A 20,385-nucleotide genomic window follows, 5' to 3' on the forward strand; every position below is an offset into this window, starting at 1 on the left:
CAGAAGCAAACCGTGAAAGGTTTCTAGTGTTGCCTGAAGAGCTGTATCGGCAAACCAAGGGGTGTCTAACCTTTGCTTCCTTCCTGTCTGATAGGCTGAGTAAACTTCCTGACCTCACTTTGTGTTATTTTTTTGTTTATTTTAAAATATATTTTTATTGATTTTTTTACAGAGAGGAAGGGAGAGAGATAGAGTGTTAGAAACATTGATGAGAGAAAAATATCAATCAGCTGTCTCCTGCACACCTCCTACTGGGGGATGTGCCTGAAACCAAAGTACATGCCCTTGACTGGAATCGAACCTGGGACCCTTGAGTCCGCAGGCCGATGCTCTATCCACTGAGCCAAACTGGTTAGGGCTCACTTTGTTTTTTAATTAATTGTCACCTGAGGTTATTTTTTCCCCATTGATTTCTTTTCTTAGAGAGAGTGGGATGGAGGGGGAGAGATAGAGAAACATTGATGTGAGAGAGTCCCATTGACTGGTTGCCTCTCACCCTCACTCCCACCAGGGCTGGGGATTGAGCCTGCAACTGAGGTACATGCCCTTGGCTGGAATCGAACCCAGACCCTGCAGTCTGCAGGCTGATACTCTATCTATTGAGCCAAACCAGCTAAGGATCTTGACTTCACTTTTTAAAAATCATCTTTAAATGATTATAGGGCTTCTCAGGCTGACCTTTTCCAAGAAATTAACTTATAGGTATTAACCTTATAACTGAATTCTGCAAATTACCTTTCTTACCCACAGTTTCATTAACCAGCAAGAATTGCCATATTTTTCAGCTTTGGCTTTGCACAGTGCTCTCTTTTAATCTTTAATTTTGCTCTCTGGTAGCTTATACTGTTAATGAAAGATTCTGAGCTGCCAGGTGAATGGCTGCCAACTTGTCTTCATTCTGTGTCCAGGCAGTTTTCAGGTCATTTGTCAAAGCTTTAGTCTCCTCAGATTTATAGAGTTAGCCAAATACAGGTGAACCTTGAAAAGTTGAATAATAAACGAACATTTGCAGTCAGTGAAAGACCTGAAGGTAAAAGAGATACATATACATATGACATTTATTTTTATTTTTTATTATTTTTCTAAAGACCTGCATATATTTAGAGCACTTATTTTTTGTTTTATATATATATATATATATATATATATATATATATATATATATATATATATAATATATAATATACAGAGGCTTGCAAGCATTGGGCTAATATCACCAGCTTTTTAATTTTTTAAAATCTTCATCCAAGGATATGGTTCCTGGATTTTAGAGAGATGGGAAGGGGGAGAGAGAGAGAAAAAAAAGAGAGAAGAAAGGAAGAGAAGAGAGATACATGGATTGGCTGCCTCCTATACATGCCCCCACCAGGGATCACAACCTATGTATGTGCCCTGACTGGGAATCAAACCAGCAACCTTTTGGTACATAGAACGACACTCCAACCAACTGAGCCAGAGCTACATAGAGTTCTTAAAAATTAAGGAGGAAAAAGAATGACACAGTTATTAGTTGAGAAATTAAATTAATGTGAACTTACAGAAGGAGTACCATGAAACCATTGATAAAGAAGTAAATCTATCCTCCTATCTAATAAAAGAGTAATATGCAAATTAGCCACCACTCCACTAAAACCACAAGCCACGCCCACCAGCCAATCAGGAGCAAATATGCAAATAAACTCAACCATGATGGCTATGGCCACGGAGAGCAGGAGGAAGGGTTGGGTTTCCCCGACAACGGAGGAAGCCAAACTTTCCACCTGCCCTTGCCGGCCTGGCCCTCTACTCAAGGCTACAAAGTTTCAATGATAAAAGATACATAAATCCAAACAGAAATGGGGGCAGCCACAGAGCTGGAAAGAGCAGAAGGCTAGAGTTGCCCCTGGCAATTGAGGAAGTCAAGCTTTCCGCAAATCCTGGCCAGCCCAGGACTCTGCTTAAGGCTGCAAAGTTTTAATTATAGAAGATACATAAATTCCAATAGAAATGGCTGCCACTATGGAGCAAGCAGAAGACTTGGCTCAGCTCCAGGCTACCAAGTTTCAATTGTAGAAGATAAATAAACCCCAGGTACCAGGCCCTCTGCTTGGGTCTCCAGGGGGGCGTGGCCAGCCTGCAAACCACCATAGGCCCCTTGCTCAGGTCACCCCATGCCCCAAGGGAACTCCCACCCTGATCCGGGACATCCTTCAGGGCAAAATCAGCCAACCCCCACCCATGCACCAGGCCTCTATCCTATCTAATAAAAGAGTAATAATGCAGATTGATCATCACTCCAGCACACAAGATGGCTATCCCATGTGGTCAAAGATCCTGACCCCATGTGACACAAGATGGCCAGTAGGGGAGGGCAGTTGGGAGGGACCAGGACTGCAAAGGAGGACAATTGGGGGCGATCAAGCCAGCAGGGGAGGGCAGTTGGGGGCAACCAGGCCTGCAGGGAAGGGCAGTTGGGAGGGACTCAGGCCTGCAGGCGAGAGCAGTTGTGGAGGGACTAGACCTTCAGGGGAGGGCAGTTAGGGGTGATCAGGCCTGCAGGGGAGGGCAGTTAGAGGCAAACAGGCTGGCAGGGGAGCAGTTAGGCATCAATCAGGCTGGCAAGGAAGTGGTTAGGGGATGACCAGGCTGGCAAGCAGAAGCGATTAGTGGCAATCAGGAAGGCAGGCAAGCAAGCAGTTGGGAACCAGCAGTCCTATATTGTGAGAGGGATGTCCAGCTGCCTGGATCGGGCCTAAATGGGCAGTCGGACATCCCTCAAGGGGTCCCAGATTGGAGAGGGTGCAGGCTGGGCGGAGGAACACTGCCCCCTGTGCACGAATTTTGTGCACCAGGCCTCTAGTTATAATAATAAAAGGCTAGGAGGTGTCATGATCAAAACAACCAAATGATCTGTCATCAGGAAGTGCATGGAGCACCTTTGGACCATAATGACCTAACAACCACCCACTGTGGCTGGTGAACCAGCCTGATCAGGGTTTGGGGTTAGCTGCCAACCTCACGGCCCCTCCCCTCTGCCAACTTGCCCCTGATCAGACTCTCCTATCCTGATCAAGAGCTGGGCCTGCAAGCCAAATGCCCCCTGCCTTAACCCTGCCCCCTGCCAGCCATGCCCCCATCAGCCTGCCCCACCATGATAAGCTTGCAGCTCCTCTCCCTGGCTGCCCCACCCCTGATCACACCCCCTACCCAAATAGGGGGTGGGGCTGGCCAACTAACCTCCTGTAGCCCCTCCCTCTGCCCGGCCCCACCCCAAATCAGCTCCCACACCTTGATTAGGGACAGGGCCAATGGCCAACCACCCATGGCCCCACCCCCAGGCCTCTGGCCCCCAATCGGCACCCCCTACCCACCCCAGTTGAGTGTGGGAGTGGCTGGTCCACTCTTCCAGTCAGACCCCCAAACCCAGTCAATCCCTGAACCCCAATCAAGGGCATGGCCTGCTGGCCAATCACCAGCCGTCCCTTCCCCCAGCTGGCTTGACCCTGATCAGTCCCTGATCCAAGCAGGCCAGCTGGTCAACCTCCCACCATCTCCTCCACCTGACACGTCCAGCCCTGATCCACCTTGATTGGGGCTGGGCCAGTTGGACCCCACCCATGCACGAATTTGTGCGCTAGGTGTCTAGTCTATAATATTAAAAACATAATTGCTAATTAGACCAGACAGCTGACATTCTGGACATCCTTCAGATGAAGCTGCAGTGGTGAGGGCTGAGGTAGAGGCAGTGAGGGGCGATCAGGCAGGCAGGTGAGTGGTTAGGGGCGATTAGGCAGGAAGGCAGGTGAGCATTTATGGGCATTAGGCAGGCAGGCTAGTGGTTAGGGGTGATTAGGCAAGCAGGTGAGCGGTTAGGAGGCAAAGGTCCCAGACTGTGAGCGGGATGTCTGACTGCTGGTTTGACAGTTGGACATCCCCCAATGGGTCCCAGATTGGGAGAGGGTGCAAGCCAGGCTGAGGCTGAATTTCATGTACTAGACCTTTACTCTATAATAATCTTATATAATAAAGGGGTAATATGCAAATTGACTTTCATACCATCACATGATGGCGGCACCCACAGCAGGGGTGGAGCTGGCTGCCCCGCACGCCTGCCACCAGAGTCCCCTCAGCCCGGCTGGGGGCCTCAGGTCCTCCTGCACTCCCCACTGACTGACAGCTCACCCATGCTCCTCCAACAAGCTGCTCATTCCTGTCTTCCTCCCTCCCCCGAAGCTGAAGCCTGACTGTGGTGTCCAACAAATTGGAAGTTATAACTCATGTTGTTGAGAGTATCCTCCATTCTTCAGATGGGGCCAGCTGCTCCATGCACCTGCCGCTGGAGTCACCTCAGCCCCATTGGGGGCCTTTGGTCCCCCTGCACCCCCTCACTGACTGAGGGTCAGGCAAGCAGAACCTACTGAGGTGCAGGCAAGCCTCATCAGGTGGCTTCCCAGGTGCCCAGGGCCGGCCAGAGGTGCAGGCAAGCCTTGGATGGCTGCTGCCTGGCCACCCAGGGCCGGCCCGAGATGCAGGTAACCAGGGCTGGCCTAGGCTTGTGCTGCCGGCAATGGCAGCGGCAGAAGTGTGTGATGAGGGTGTTGCCTTCCCCTGATCACCAGATGCCCTCCCGCCTCTGAGAGCTCCTGGACTGTGAGAGGGGGTAGGCTGGGCTGAGGGATCCCCCAACCCCTGCTCCAGTGCATGAATTTTCATGCATTGGGCCTCTGGTCTATAATAATAAAAGCATAAAATGCTAATTGGACTGGACATTTTTCCGGACAAAGTCAGGGCTATGAGGGAAGTCCAGGTCCCTAGTGCTGTAGGAAAACCCAGGTCCCAGGCGCCAGAGGGAAGCTGGTGCCGGCAGCTGGGGGATGGAAGGCCTACACTTGCACAAATTTCATGTATCGAGCCTCTAGTTGTAATATGATGCATAATACATTATATGGTATTAATGTGTAAAGGTGTCAAAGATAAAGTAACTGGGATATAGTTTAACAAGATTATTGCCTGTTAAGTGTCGTGAAAGTCTAGAATGCCCATGTGGCTATTGAATGTTAAAATGTGGCTAGAACAAATGTTGAACTGAATTTTTAAATTTTTAAAAATTAATGTGAATGTTAAAACTAAAGGAGTTTGCAGTTTAAAAACTATTAAAATTGATTTTGGACATATTGGGGTAAATAAAATATATTAGAATTAATTTTACCTTTTAATATGAGCACTTCAATGTGGTTACTAGAAAAGTTAAATCATGTAGTGCTCATATTATATTTCTATTGGACAGCACTTCTCTAGAATGAAATAGAATAAGCTATTCACCGGGTTTCCTCTGGGGAATGAAATGCGGGGTTTTGGAAAGAGGAAAGCCTTTGGTCTTTGTTTATATACTAGGTATTTAAAATGTTTATAATAAGAGTATCTATTCCTATCTTGCTTTAAAAATATTTAATGAAAAAGGTAAAAAGGAGAAAAGACTAACAATACACTACAATTTAAAAAGTAACAAATATTAGCAAAATATATACAATAATTATTCATTATATTATACTTATATCACAAGTTTATGTAACAATAGTTAGAAATATATCAAATATATATAAATATGTAAAAGCTATATATAGCCTGGCTGTTTCAGATGATTGGAGGTAGTCCCATACCCAAAAGGTGGCAGGCTTCATCCCATGTCGGGGTGCATTCTGGAGGTAACCGATTGATATTTCTCTTTCTCTTTTTCCTCCTTCTAAAATCAATAAAAACATATCCTCAGGTAAGGATTAAAAAATTTATTTTAAAAAAAAGCTATATATAAATAGATATTAGCAAAATAGAGACCAAGACAAAATACAAATGAGTAGCTTATGCTACTTGAAGTGGTGGATACTTACATTATTGATAAATGGGCAGTGGGAAGGAAAGTTGTCATTTCTATTTTTAAAAAAATAGCCATATGTGATTTCTGTGCCGTTTGTGAGTGATTCCCATTGTTTTTCCTAAGGCTTTTGTTTTGTTTTAGTTAGATTTTGGGGGGAACATTTTGAGCTTCAAGTGATCAATGTTACATTTGAAGTTTTGGGTTCTGAAGCTTCTTTGCTTCTCAATTTTGTGGCATATAAGAGATTATAGAGGCCTCTCGGAACAACAAAACTGTCTCCCAAGCAGTAAACATTTTCTGATTTTAAGAACTTGGAGGAATACCTATTTTACCCCTTTCTTCTTAGCATTTATATGTGTCCACTCCCACCAATGTTTTAGTTTTCTTTAAGCAGTAATGGTTATTAATATTCAAATGACAAAAGAGGAGTCATTAGTTTCTCTTGCTGTGATGTCAGCCTGTCATTTGTGTCACTGTCTGTTACTTTCCTACCTTTGCATCAGGTTATGGAGACAGAACGGATGATATATCTGGTGACAGAATATGCTAGTGGAGGGGAAATATTTGGTAAGTACATTTATTGCATTCTTTAAACAGCCATTGAGCACACTGTCAGAACTAAAATAGCTGCTCCATGCCTTGGTCAGTTGAGCAGCTGTCACTGGATGCTGACCCTGAGTGCTATCATTTCTGATCAACCAAGTAATTTTAATGATTTTTGATTCACCTATTTAAGTCTCTTCACCACCTTCATTTCCTTAGCAAACACATTTTATTTATTTCAGTCAGGTGTTGACAGCTGAGATTAAAGATCTCCAAGAACAAACATTCCTCTGAGCATATGACCCAGGACCTTTCCTATTGCCACGGGCTAATGGGTTACCAAGAGTGACAGAACCCCCACATGTGTGGGCCTCTGTTGTGTGAGAAAGAGGCACTTGGAGCAAACAATCTCACCCTAATGTATTCTTCAAACTTTTAAGAGATAGGACATGTAACTATACTCCTTACCATTTGTTCAACAGTTCCCTTCATGATTCTTGTAATTTTGGAGGCTCTGTCTTCAGTAGCTATTTTCTTCCTCTCACACTTAGCACAACAACAGAATTAAGCAGGAGAATTTGTTACCAGGAAATCTGACTTTTCAAGGCAGTGAAAACAGACACAAGTTTTTTTGTAACAGTAATTAATGTAACCAATAAAACTGAAGACTAAATGTTCAAATCTGGATTGACATCTTTTTATGCATAATTATTTTCATTTGGCAAGTAACTACAGAGTAAAGCTCTTCTTAAATAATTTAGGTTTATCAAGTTTAACCAAACACAGTACAATTCAGATCTACTTTGCTCTTTAGGAAAACATATTTTAAAAGTACAGAAAAAGTAACAGTCCCCTAGTCACACAGATTCTTTGTGGGAATGTAGCTCAAGCCATGAGGAAACAGAATAGTACTTCTCATAATGTTATTGTAAAATATTCAGATGATGTATTACCCAAAGAAAACATTGTGACTGCAACAGGGAAATAACTGTCTCATGAATTCTGATTTTTAAATGTATCTGTATAACAGATGGAAGATGGGCTTATTCAAGTACATGAGCTGTGGAGGTAGTTAGACCCACTTCTGAATCAGATCACTGCCACCTTTTGCTGTTTTACTTTGAGCAAATTACTAAATGATTCTGGGACTCAGTATCATTTTCTACAAAAGTAAGATCTGTAATACCTGATTCACAGTTGTGAAGGTGAAATGAGATGGCATATGTAGAGCCCTAGCACTCTGCTTGCTTCACCTCCATGTTGAAGAACAAATGGGAGGTTGACTTCTAGCGGGATAACAGGAGGAGCTCTGCTGACCTGCTCCCCAGTGAAAATCTTTTCTTAAAAAAAGTGGAAGACCCAGCCATTTGAAGTCTCTAGAAATGGTCATAAGGATGAGCAGCAAATGAAGAAACTATTCAAGAACATCTATAAAAATTGGGCAAGCAATGAGTGAGTCTGGGTATTTTAATCTTCATATGAGGATATATATATATTTTTTAAATTTGACTTGAGAGAGAGAGAGACAGAGAAGGAGAGAGAAACATTGATCGGCTGCCCTCTCTTATGTGCCCTGACTAGTAATTAATATGCATCCTTTTAGGTACAAGACAGTGCCCCAACTGATTGAGCCACATGGCCAAGACAAGAGTCTGGGTTTTTTAATCATCAACTCAGCAAGATAGAGATGCCACTGAAGGATACTCTAGTTAGAATATAATGCCCCACTCCCACTCCTCCAATTTAAGACTAACAGCTTTCTTCCCAGAGGACTAGGACATCAGCATCTCTCATCTTCCCCCAGTTAGCTACCTGTTGCTGCTGCTAATAAATCCTGTGATTGCAACTGAAGTGTGGGGACTCCCTTTTTCCACCCAGCCCTTACTTACGGAGTTTGGGTTTGATGTGCTAAGAATACTGAGGCCCAGATTACTCTTGTCTCAAGTTGTAAATCAGTGGTTCCATCCTAATAGAGGCAAGCTGAGAAGATCTCAGGTTGCATTCCTTCTTCCTCTATTGAGCTCTGAGCTCCTTCAGTGAGTGTCACTCAGAGAGGACTTTATCACTGTCCCCACACCTAGCTTCAGGCCTGGGCTCAGAATTTGCCAGAAGGAGAAACAGATTGTAAAACAGCTCCTAATTTCTTCAAGGAAGTCATTTTGTTACAAAGAATGAAGCTCAAGCTTGAAGATCCTCACAAGAAGATTGGAGATTGTGGTAAAAGGCATTTCAGAGCATTTTCAAGAGGCAGGCTACACTGTAGGCCTGCTAGTTTGCAGGAGAGAATCAGAGAAGCATAGAGCCTTACTGATGTCAAAACACAAATCAAACACTGATTTCAGAAACGATTGCTTCAAAGGCACCTGCATTTGAGTGGATTGTTTGTAGAACAGTTTACGTTCCAGAGCCTTGTTGAAAACAGTAGAGCACCCAGCCAGCAATTATTGACGTTGAACAGTTGGGTGTAGTCAAGGAAAGACAGGAAGAGAGCCCTATCCAAATCATGGTGATCCAGTGCTCTGAAGGTGACTGGATACACCAAAGCTATTCCTTCCTGAGGGACAGCATCATAAGATGAACACTATGTATGTGGGAATAAACTCCACTAAAACACTCAACCAGTCACTAAACAAACAAGCTATAGCAATAACATGTCCAGAAGGTTAGAGGTGTGCCAGTACCCAGAGGTGCTACAATGTATTATCTGAAATAACAAGAAAAACTTCCAGGCATGCACGCAAACATGGAAGTGTGACTCATGCACTAGACAAAAGGCATGTCACAGAAACTACCTTTAAGAGAGACCAGATGTCAGATTTTTCAGAGAAAGTCTTTAAAGTAGCCATTCTGACATGTTCACAGAAACAAAGAATCTCACAATTAAAGGAGTAAATGATGTTATGATGACTGCCATATAAAATAGAGAATATTAATGAAGAGATAGAAATTATTTTTTAAAAATCAAGTGGAAATGACTCATTCAGCTACCCTGTGTCTTTTGATTAGACATTTAATTATTTACATTTAAGGTTATTATTGATAGGAATTATTTATTGCCATTTTTATTCTTTATGCCTACGTTTCTCTATTTCTTCTTATTACAGCAGTCATATTAACATTTCTTGCAATGCTAGTTTGTGGTGATTAACTCCTTTAGTTTTTTTTTTTTTTTTTTTTTTTGTCTGGGAAGATTTTTATTTTTATTTTACTATCTATTTTTTAAATATATATTTTTAAGTTGATTTCAGACAGGAAAGGAGAGGAAGAGAGAGCTATAAACATCAGTGATGAGAGAGAATCACTGGTCAGCCATCTCTTGCATGCCTCCACCAGGGCCTGAGCCCGCAACCTGGTCATGTGCCCTGACCAGGAATCGAACCATGACTTCATAGGTCATTGCTCAACCACTGAGCCACATCTGTTGAGCTTACCATCTATTTTAAATGATAGCCTTGCTGGATAGTGTAGTTTTGGTTTCAGATCATTGCTTTTTATTAACTTGAATATTGCATTCCATTCCCTTCTTGCCAGTAGCATTTCAGATGAAAAATCAGCTGACAGCCTTATGGGAGGTCCTTTGTAGGTAATTGCTTTACTCTTGCTGCTTTTACAATTTTCTTTGTCTTTAATTTATGGCATTTTAATTATGATGTGTCTTGGCAAGGGCCTCTTTGGGTTCTTTTTGCTGGGACTGTGCTTTCTGAACTTGTGTGCCTTTTTCTTTCACCAGGTTAGGGAAGTTTACTGCCATTATTTCTTCAATCCCTTACTCACTTTCTTCTCCTTCTGGCACTCCTTTGAATGTTTGTTACATTTTATGGTGTCCCACACTCCCTTAAAGTGTCCTTTTTTTTTCTTTCTTTTTTCTTTTTGGTTCTCTGATTAAAATTTTTTTTTTTCTACCCTGTCTTCTCATTTGCTGATCTGATTCTTGCCTTTCTCTAATCTGCTTTATATTCTTTTCAGTGTATTTTTAAAAAAATCTCTGCTATAATTCTTCATTTCTGACTGGTATTTCATAGCATTTATATCTTTATTCATGGTGTTGAAAATCCTTATAATCATTACTCTGAACTCAACAGCTGGTAAATTGCTTATCTCCATTTCATTTACTGTATTTTCCGGCGTATAAGATGACACTGTGTTCTAGTAAAAAGCCTGCTCAGATTGGCCAGAGTCAGAGAGGCAGTCTATTAAAAAAAGAACTGGTGTTGCCTCGGAAGTGGGGGGTAGTCTTATACAGCGAATATAGGCCTAACCTATGTTTTAACTGTAAAATTAGGAGGTCGTCTTATACGCCTGATCGTCTTATACGCCGGAAAATACGGTAACTCTTCTTCAGGAGAATTCTCTTACTCTTTCATTTTGGATTTGTTTCCTTGCCTCCCCAGTTTGGCTGCCTGTTTGGGCTTGTTTCTTTGTATTAGGTAGACCTATTACAACTCCCAGTATTTGGAGTGTCTCTTGTGTAGGCTAATGTCAGACACTCTTTCTGTCTGGCCCTGAGTACCCTGTTTGGAGCTATCAGTGCTCCATACCTTGTGGCTTCCCCTGCTGGGGCTGGGTGCCTTTGGAAAGGGTCAAGGCCTGCTTTTCCTAGCCTCCAGTCCAGAAGCAGATCAGGCAAAGACTCAAAGCATCTCTGCCAGCAGGCTGATTGTTATTCTCAGTCTCTTGAGCCACAGGCTGTAGACCACAGCAGGGAGTAAACTCTACAGGGTGGTGCTAGAAGTTTTCTAATGGGTGGGATATTTGTGCGCGCGCCCCCTCCCCCGCCCTAGCTAAAGCTGCCTGGATGGGAAAGATGTCCTCTGCAGTATGGGGAAATAACTTAGCACTGGGATCCAGGCTGCTGTCCTCTGAGCTCTATCCCCAGAGCCACCAATCCCCCAATTCTCCTCACACAGCTCTAGTCCACCCTGTCTGCCCTCTGCTCAGGATGAATGCTGCACATGGAATTTTGAGCGTTGGCCTTTTAAGAGGGTGCCTGTATTTCCAGCCACCTGTCCTGGCGGACAGAAACCCTGCTGCTTTTCACAGCCAGATGTTAGGTGAGCACCTTTCACAGTTCTGGTGCTCTGGTCTGGGTAGCCCAGCTTGGGATTTAGACCTCAGCCTTCTCATGGCAAACTCCTCCACCTGAGATATCTCTCTGGAACTTCGGCTGCTGCCGGCGGGAGCCTGGCTAGCCCTCTCGCACCTCTGCACTTCCTACCCTTCTTGATGTGTGCTCCTCTTTATTTCCTTGTTTATAAGGGTTCTTTCCAGCTGGTCTTAAGTTGGTTATTCAGGATGATTTTTTATATTTTAGTTGTAATTCCAGTTTGTCCTGGAAGAATGTCAGTGTACCTTTCATTTAATCTCCTGCCATCTTGGAATCTCTAAAATGGAAATTAGAATTGAAAAGTAAAGTAATAAAAATATTCATTAAAGGGGCTTAACTATAGATTTGAACTGAAAGAAGCAAAAGAAGTGAATTTGTAGAAAGATTGATAGACATTATTAAAATTGAAGATCAAAGAGAAAAAAAAGTAAGAACAATGAACAGAGCCTCGGATAAATAGGAGAGAGAGGTAGCAGAAAAACTTCACAGATTTATTGATAAACAATAATCATGCCTAGGAAGCTCAACAGAATCCAAGTAGGATTAATCACCAAGAGATCCACAAACAGAAACATCATGGTATGAATAGTGAAAGTAAGAAACAAGGAGAAAGTATTGAAAGCATCAAGAGAAAAATGACGTGTCACTTAAAAGATGTGTCACCCATTAAGACTAACAGCATATTTTTCAGCAGAAACAACAAGGGCCAGAAGGCAATAGGATAAACTTGTAAAGAGCTCCTAGTCTCTCTCCCCATCCTTCCCCCCCAAATGAAACCTATTAACCAAAATCCTATGTCAACCCAAGAATGTGGGTCATGATTAGAACATTGGCCTGTGGACCTAAGGTTCCTGGTTCCATTCTGTTCAAGGGCACATATCTCAGTTGCAGGCTCCTTCCCAGCCAGGGCCCTGGTCAAGGCAGGAGGCAACCAATCAATATGTTTCTCTCACATTGATGTTTCTCTCTGTCTTACCCTCTTTTTTTCACTTTCTCTAAAAGTCAATGGAAAAATTTCTTCGGGTGAGGTTTAAAAAAAGAAAAAAAGAAATTGAAATGCAGATTTCTGGTCAAGATAGCTGCATAAGTAAGTGTAGTACTTACCTTCTCCCACAATCACATAAAAACTACAACTAACCTAGCTGGTGTGGCTCAGTGGTTGAGCATCAATCCAAGAATGTGGGTTGTGGTTTGATTCCTGGTCAGGGGACATGCCTGGGTTGGTTGTGGGCTTGATCCCCAGTGTGAGGCATGTAGGAGGCAGCTGATTGGTGATTATCTCTTGTCATTGATGTTTCTATCTCCTTCTCTGAAATCAATAAAAAAATATTAAAAAAAAATAACAACAGTCTGCAGAACAATCATCAGTCTGAACTGCCTGAAATCTGGATGAATGGAAGTCCTACAAGTAAATAATTATAAAGAAGAAGTCACATTGAGGCTAGTGGGGGTCAGAGATGTGGAACATGCTGGTCCCACACCCACTGTGGCAGATAAAAATTTGGAGGTATATCTTACCTGCAGAGTTCTCGCCTGAAGAGTGAGGCATTCCACTTCCATATCAAGTTCCCTGTCCTGATGTTCCAGGGCCAGGAAGAGAAGCCCCCTAACTTTTTGCTCTAAAGACCAGCAAGGATTGTAGCTGAATGAGATGGAGACAGCTGGTTCTCCAGGCAGTTCCTCTTAAAGGGCCTTTGCCTGGGAGACATAGCAGTTCTATCTAATATCGATACATAGAAACAAACATAGAGAAGCTGCCATAATGAGAAGCAAAGAAACATGTCCCAATTGAAAGAATAGATCTAATGCAAGAAAAGAAAAAAAAAAATAGACAAGCAATCTTTTACCAGACACAAAGTTCAAAACACTGGTTATAAAGATGCTCATGGAACTTAGTAAGAATAGTATACAAAAGGACCAGTTGAAATGAAGGATACACTAATGAAATGAAGAATAATTTACAGGGGCATAGAGAAGCCAAGAATCAAATCAGCGATTTGGAGTATAAAGAAGCAAAAAGCATCCAATTAGAACATCAATTAAGAAAAAAATTTTTTTAAATGAGGATAACGTAAGGAGTCTCTGGGACAACTTCAAACCTACCAACATTTTCATCATGGGGGTGCCTGAGGCAGAAAAGAGAGAGTTGGAAATTGAAAAGCTCTTTGAGAAAATGACGGAAGTCTTCCCTAACTTGGTGAAGGAAATAGACTTACAAGTCCAGGAAGCACAGAGAGTCCCCAACAAGATGAATGCAAAGAGGCTTGCACCAAGACAACATAATTAAAATGCCAAGAGAAAAAGACAAAGAGAAACTCTTAAAGGCAGCGAGAGGAAAAAAAGCAGTTAGTTACCTACAAGAGAGCTCCCATAATAGTGCCAGCTGAACACTGGCTGGGTAGCTCAGGTGATTAGAATATTTTCCTGACATGCCAAGGTCTGAGTACAAACAAGACAGTCTTGGAAAAGAAAGTATCAGAATGATGCTACTACAAATCCAGGAAAACTGACAGACACCAGAAGCTAGAAGAGGCTTGGACAAGATTCTCACCTAGATCTCCAGATAGAGCGGGGCCCTTCCTATGCCTTGATTCTTGAGTTCTTGCTTTCAGACTGTGAGTAAGTAAATTATACTTGTTTTTAGCTACCTCCTTTGTGGCCATTTGTTTGGGCAGCCCTAAGAAAGTAATACAGCTGAGGACAGGATTCTGGCATCATCTCAGTATCATTTACAAGGGGAAAGTAAGTTACCAGAGGGAGGAATTGGCAGTGTGGTGAAGGATTTAAGGAAGTAATGCAAATGACTGCAATCGTGGAATATTTGCTGGAATTAAGTAGGGGGCAGCACGGTATTTCTGAAATGTTGTGGCATTTTCACAAGATTGGGAGATGAGAGAGAGTATGGTATATTTCATTTTCTTGAGTTGTTTATTTAGTATAGTTTAAATATAGGCTGTATGTGAGGAAATGGCCAGAAATGAGGCTAAGATAGGAAAGGCTCAGTAGTAAAGAGCTTTGTGTAAGTTTTCTGACTTGGCCAACTCACTATATCCTTTGCACTATATCCTTTCTTAATAGTACTAACATCATTGTGGTTTTACATTTATTTTTGTAATTAGAGGCCTGGTGCACAGATTTGTGCATTGGTGCTGTCCCTCAGCCTGGCCTGCAGAGTCAAAACTGGCTCTCCGATATCTCCTGAAGAGTCCCAGATGGTGAGAGGGTGCAGGCCAGGCCAAGGGATTCCACCGGTGCATGATTGGGGCCAGGGAGGGACTGCAGGAGGGATCCAGGGTGTATATCCAGTCCGTCTTGCCCAGTCCTGATCGGCTGGACCTTAGGAGCAAGCTAATCTACCAGTTGGAGCGTCTGCCCCCTGGTGGTCAGTGTGTGTTACAGCAACTGGTCAAACAGTCAGACACTTAGCATATTAGGCTTTTATTATATAGGACTAGAGGCCCGGGGCGTGAAATTCGTGAACAGGGGAGGCCCTCAGCCTGGCCTGCCCCCTCTTCAATCCGGGACTCCTTGGGGGATATCCGACTGTCTATCACAATCTGGGACCACTGGCTCCTAGCCACTCACCTGCCTGTCTGCCTGATTGCCCCTAACCAACTCTCCCTGCCTGCCTGATCACCCCTAAGTGCTCTCCTTCTCTCCTGATTGCCTCTAACTGTCTCTGCCTCACCCTGCACCTGGGACCAGGATTCCCTCCTCCGGCTGGTTGCAGGCACCTGAGACCAGGTTTCCCCTCCCTCTGGCTGGCTACAGCCTCAGGGGACGATGGTCAGGAGGCTTTGTTCCTGGGCTGCAGCCACAGGTGCCCGGGACTTCGGGCTGGCAGCTGTCCCTCTCCTGGGCCACAGGCACAGGCGCAGCCACTGGCACCCAGAACCATGGGATGGGCGGCTTGTTCCTCTCTTGGGCTGCAGCCCCAGCTGCTGGCACCCAAGCCATCAGGCTGGGCAGCTTGTCCCTTTCCCGGGCCACAGTCCCCACTGGCACCCAGGACCATGGGGCAGGTGGCTTGTCCCTCTCCTGGGCTGCAGGCACAGGTGCAGCTGCTTGCACCTAGGACTGTGGGGCGGGTGGTTTGTTCCTCTCCCAGACCACAGACTGGCTGGTCCCCATTCCTCTCTTGTGAGCTCATTTGTGCCTGGATGGTCCCCATTCCTCTCACCCAGTGTTGAGTGTCTGAACCGTTAATGTATGAGGGAATGATGACCATTTGCATATTGCATATTAGCTCTTGATTATATAGGATTATTTAATGGGTTCTCTCTGCCACCAGACAACAAATTCAGCAAGTTTAGGAATCACGTTTGCTTTTGCTCCCCATTGTGTCCCTATTTTTCTTCTTATTCTCCAGTTTATACTGTGGGTTCAAATATTAACTGAGGGAAATGATGAGTAACTGTTAGTTGAATGAATGAATGAATAAATGAGTGAACCAACTGTGTAAAAGAATTGGATTTTATCTTAAGTAATAGAGGCTGGTGTGTGAAAATTCATGCACTGGAGGGGGGGGGGGGGTCCCGCAGCCCGGCCTGCCCCCTCTCATAGTCCAGGAGCCCGTAGGAGCGGGAGGTGACTCGGCAATCAGGGTAAGGCAATGCCCCCATCACACCTTTGCTGCTGCCACTGCTGGCAGTGCAAGCCTCAGCCGGCCCTAGTTACCTGAGCCTTGGGTGGCCCTGGGCGGCTGGGCAGCTGCCATCTGAGGCTTGCCTGCACCTTGGTCTGGCCTTGGGCGGCTGGTAGTCTGAGGGGACTGGGGGACTCCTGAGGCAGGCTCGAGGAGCAGCCATGCACCTGCCACCCCTTGTGGCTATGGGCACTGCCGTCTTTGAGGACATGGCAGTCAATTAACATATTCCCTCCTTATTGGCTATGGGTGCCTCCATTTTTGCAACTATGTGAGGGTCAATTAGCATATTCCCTCTTTATAAGATAGGATTGCTGTATGAGGAAGAATTGTTATAAAACATACCAAGACCAGTTAAGAAACTGTCTAGTAAAATTGACAATGATGAGATTTATTGTTTTTCTTCCAGACTCTTTTTAAAAATTTATTGAGCTTATTGGAGTGTCATTGGTTAATAAAATTATCTAGGTTTCAGTTGTACAGCTCTATAAGACACCAGCTGTATATTGTGTTGTGTGTTCTCCAGCCCAAGAAAATGATGAGATATTGAAATAAGGTGGTACCTTCATCTATTTCATTTGAACTTCACAGTAATCTTGTATTGTAGATATTTTCATTATCATTTTACAGACAAAGAAACTGAGGTTCAAGAAGGCTAAATAAATCTGGCTAAGGTTGTATAATTAATCAGTGACAGAGCTGAAACTTAACCCAAGGACTATCCAGCTCCAGAGTACATACTTTTTTCTGTTCATTATTCTATTCTTCCATATAAAAGGACTCAATTTAGTGTTTCTGGGAGGACTTTTGATATAAATCTGAGCCAAATTTCTGTTTTGGAAATTTAGATCATGGACATAGCATTGATATAATCTTAAACAGAAGTATTTTTATCCTCCTATTAATAAACCCCCACTGAAAGAGATGGTGAGCCCTAGCCAGTTTGGCTCAGTGAATAGAGCATCTACCTGTAGACTGTTCAATTCTGGTCAAGGGCACATATTAGTTGCAGGCTTGATCCCTGGCCCTCGTCAGGGTGTGTTCAGGAGGCAACCAATCAATGTTTCTCTCTGTCTATCCCTCTCTCCCACTGTCTAAAAATCAATGGAAAATATCCTTGAGTGAGGATTAACAACAGCAACAAAATGAAAGAGGGTGAGACAGATGTTCTTAAAAGAGTTGTTACTACTGTGAGATGGAAGCACAGACAATGGCTTGATTACAGAACTAATAGTTAGAAATTTGCATTTTCTCTTCTTATATAATGAAGACTCCAGCTTCTCCCCTCAAGGCTTTTTATTTCATTGTTTATGGAAAAGAATTGGCCAATTTTCCTAAAATTTTAGGTAATTAAGCATATCAGTGGTTTGCTAAACTTTTTGAAAGTTATAGGACTAGTTAAAGGAGAAAATGAGTAAGAGGGTACAAGATGATTTTTAGATCTCTGACCCTGTTATTGGTGTGAGTGGCAGTGTCATTTACTGAGATAGAGAATACCAGGGTTAAAAAATGTGCTGTTTTTAACATAATTAAGTTTGAGGCACCTGTTTGGTAAAAATCCATTAAGTAATTGATTCTATTAATCCCCATATTAGGAATAAGATAGAGCCTAGCATTCTGTTTCCATCAGCAGATATAGTCATCAAAATGGGATAATGTGGACAATAGGTTTAAAGATGAAACCCTTAGTACTATAAGTAATTAAATTGAAAGTGAGGCCATGAAGTATATGAAAAAGTTGCTGTTGATAAAGATTGTGATAAAGGAAAATAGGAATTTCAAAATGGAGCAGGGATAAGTGCTCTGGAAAAGTCAAATATAATAAGGACTGAAAGGGAGCCACCATCTTTGTAACACAGCTGTTCTCAGTGCTCTTCAAGGGACTATCTTAACAAAAATAGTCACATGTAGTCATATGCAGTGGCTGAGGTGTGAGTGCATATTGAGGAAACAGATGTTACCAGTGTTTTCTAAACTTCGTCATGTAAAATATTAACAGTACATTTTAAATAGCTTACTCCAACTTATCCAGATACATTTATATAAATAAATGTTATCTAACTATAATATAACAACTGTGTTCTAAAGTACATACATATGTATTCATTGAAAATAAGATAAATAGAAGTGACAGGACTTCTGATAATAACAGAGGAAAGCAGTTGACAAATCTTCTCCTAAAGAGCAAATATTGAACTGGGCAAAATTGTAAAAAATGATCATTTAGAGCTTGGAAAATGAACCAATGGCAAACATCAAATTGGGAAGCTTTAATGCATGAAAAATTTTTTTGATTAATCCTCAATTCAAGGATATTTTTCCCATTAATTTTTAGAGAGAGTGGGAGGGCAGAGGGAAGAAGGGGGAGAGAGAGACAGAAAGAGAGAGAGAGAGAGGAACATTGATGTGAGAGAGACACATCAGTTGGTTGCCTTCTGCATGACTGGGCCAGGATCGAAGCTGCAACTGACCAGGAATCAAACATATGATCCTCCGGTACCTAGCCGTATGTTCTGACAACTGAGCCACACCAGTCAGGGCAAATTTATGAAAATCTTTTGACTGTGATAAGAACAGTGGGAGTCTTTGGCCTTCTTGCTGGAGCTCCTATTCCCTTCCCCTTGTCTTCCCAAGGGGAATCATAATGTAATTAATGTTGGCTAGCCTTAAACCAGCAGCTTTGTTGCTAGAGGTAGCAGACGTGCTTTGGAAGGGAAGACCCAATGCCCAGTCATGCAAATCAGTTTGATAGCAAGTTTGTAAGGAAATGAATGTGGGAGATTGATAGCCTTGATAACTGGAAGTGGTGGTCTTGGTAGGGACAAGCAACAGAGTGGTTGACTAGCCAGAAACTTTGTAGTGAGATCCTGTTAATAAGAGAACTACTACAGAATAATATAAGTTCTCTATTCATCTCTGCCTTCCTAGGGTACTGGCATCAATTAGGAAGTCCTGAGAGAACCCAGAAAAGAGGAGACTCTGAGGCAGACTTTGAAACTTGTGAACTTTGAATGCACTCCTCAACCCACCATCAGACTTATCAGCAGAGGGCACCAGCTAATGGCTTGACCACTAACTGATGTAGACATAGGGATAACCTTAAGGAAATCAGACTAAAAAAGAAAAATAAGAATTAAAAAAAAATTAACAGAGAAATCAATGGCTACATACTACAGGGAGACAGACTCTCAAATTATTTCCAAGAGGGTCACTACAAACCAAAACAAAACAGAGAAGAAGAAGAACAACAACAGTCCTGGGTGGAAAGGTGGAATCATAATATAGAATTGTTTTTAACATATTATCTATAATACCCAATTTTATTAAAAAAACAACAAAACAAAACAAAAACAAAAACCCTACAGGTTGTTAAAGGAAAAAACCTGGAAACGTGATCCATACTCAGGAAGAAAAGTAATCAATAGAAACTTTCTCATGAGTGAGTCTAGATGTTGTTTTTAGCAAAATCTTCATGGGAGTTAATGTAAGCTTGTTCAAATAAGTTTATTCAGTAGTGAAATGGAAACTATAAAAAAGAACAAAGTGAGAAATTCTAAAGTTGAAAAGTAGAATAAATAAAATGAAGAAAAAAATCACTAGATGAGCTCACTAGCAAATTTGAGATAGCCAAAGAAAGAACTAGCAAACTTGAAGAAATGTCAATAATAAAAATGATCCAATTAAAAGAGTAGAGAAATTAATGGGGAGGTAGAACATCAGAGCCTCAGAGACCAGTAGGTCAATATCAGAAATACTAGCATATTTGTAATGGGAATTCCAGAAGGAGAGGAGAAAGGAAACGGACAAAAAACAAAAACAAAAACAAAAAAAACTCGAAGAAAGGACAAAGAACTTGCAAAATATCATGAAACCTTTACATTTTCAAGAAGCTAACAAATCTAAAGTAGAATAAACACAAAGAGGTTCGCATCTGGACACATCATTGTCATTTCCTGAAAGACAAAGACCATGAGAAAATTTTGAAAGGAGCAAGAGAAAAATTACTCATTATAAAGGTAACTATGATTTATAGCTAGGTTTTTATCTAAAAAAAAAAAAAAAAATGGAGGCCAAGAAGACACTGAAAATAAAGAACTGTAAACCATAAATTCTGTATCTAGCAAAACTGTCATTCAAAATGAAGGCAAAATAAAGACATTCCAAGATAACCAAAGACCGAGAGAATTTCTTATAACCCGACCTGCTGTATAGAAGACATTCTAAAGGAATCAAACACCA

General features: G+C 42.3%; 1 protein-coding gene across 3 annotated transcripts in view; it reads left to right on the forward strand.

The window, feature by feature from the left end:
- Window positions 1–20,385, forward strand: part of SIK3 (SIK family kinase 3) — a 235,529-nt gene that overhangs the window by 113,270 nt on the left and 101,874 nt on the right. For all 3 annotated transcript variants that reach the window (XM_084895560.1, XM_084895559.1, XM_084895558.1), the window contains exon 3: window positions 6,358–6,421. In XM_084895560.1, the coding sequence (XP_084751686.1) occupies window positions 6,358–6,421 (64 nt within the window). The remainder of the gene's footprint in view (window positions 1–6,357; window positions 6,422–20,385) is intronic.

Source organism: Pipistrellus hanaki, assembly GCF_964339955.1.
Source record: "Pipistrellus hanaki genome assembly, chromosome: 9".
NCBI classification, from domain to species: domain Eukaryota; kingdom Metazoa; phylum Chordata; class Mammalia; order Chiroptera; family Vespertilionidae; genus Pipistrellus; species Pipistrellus hanaki.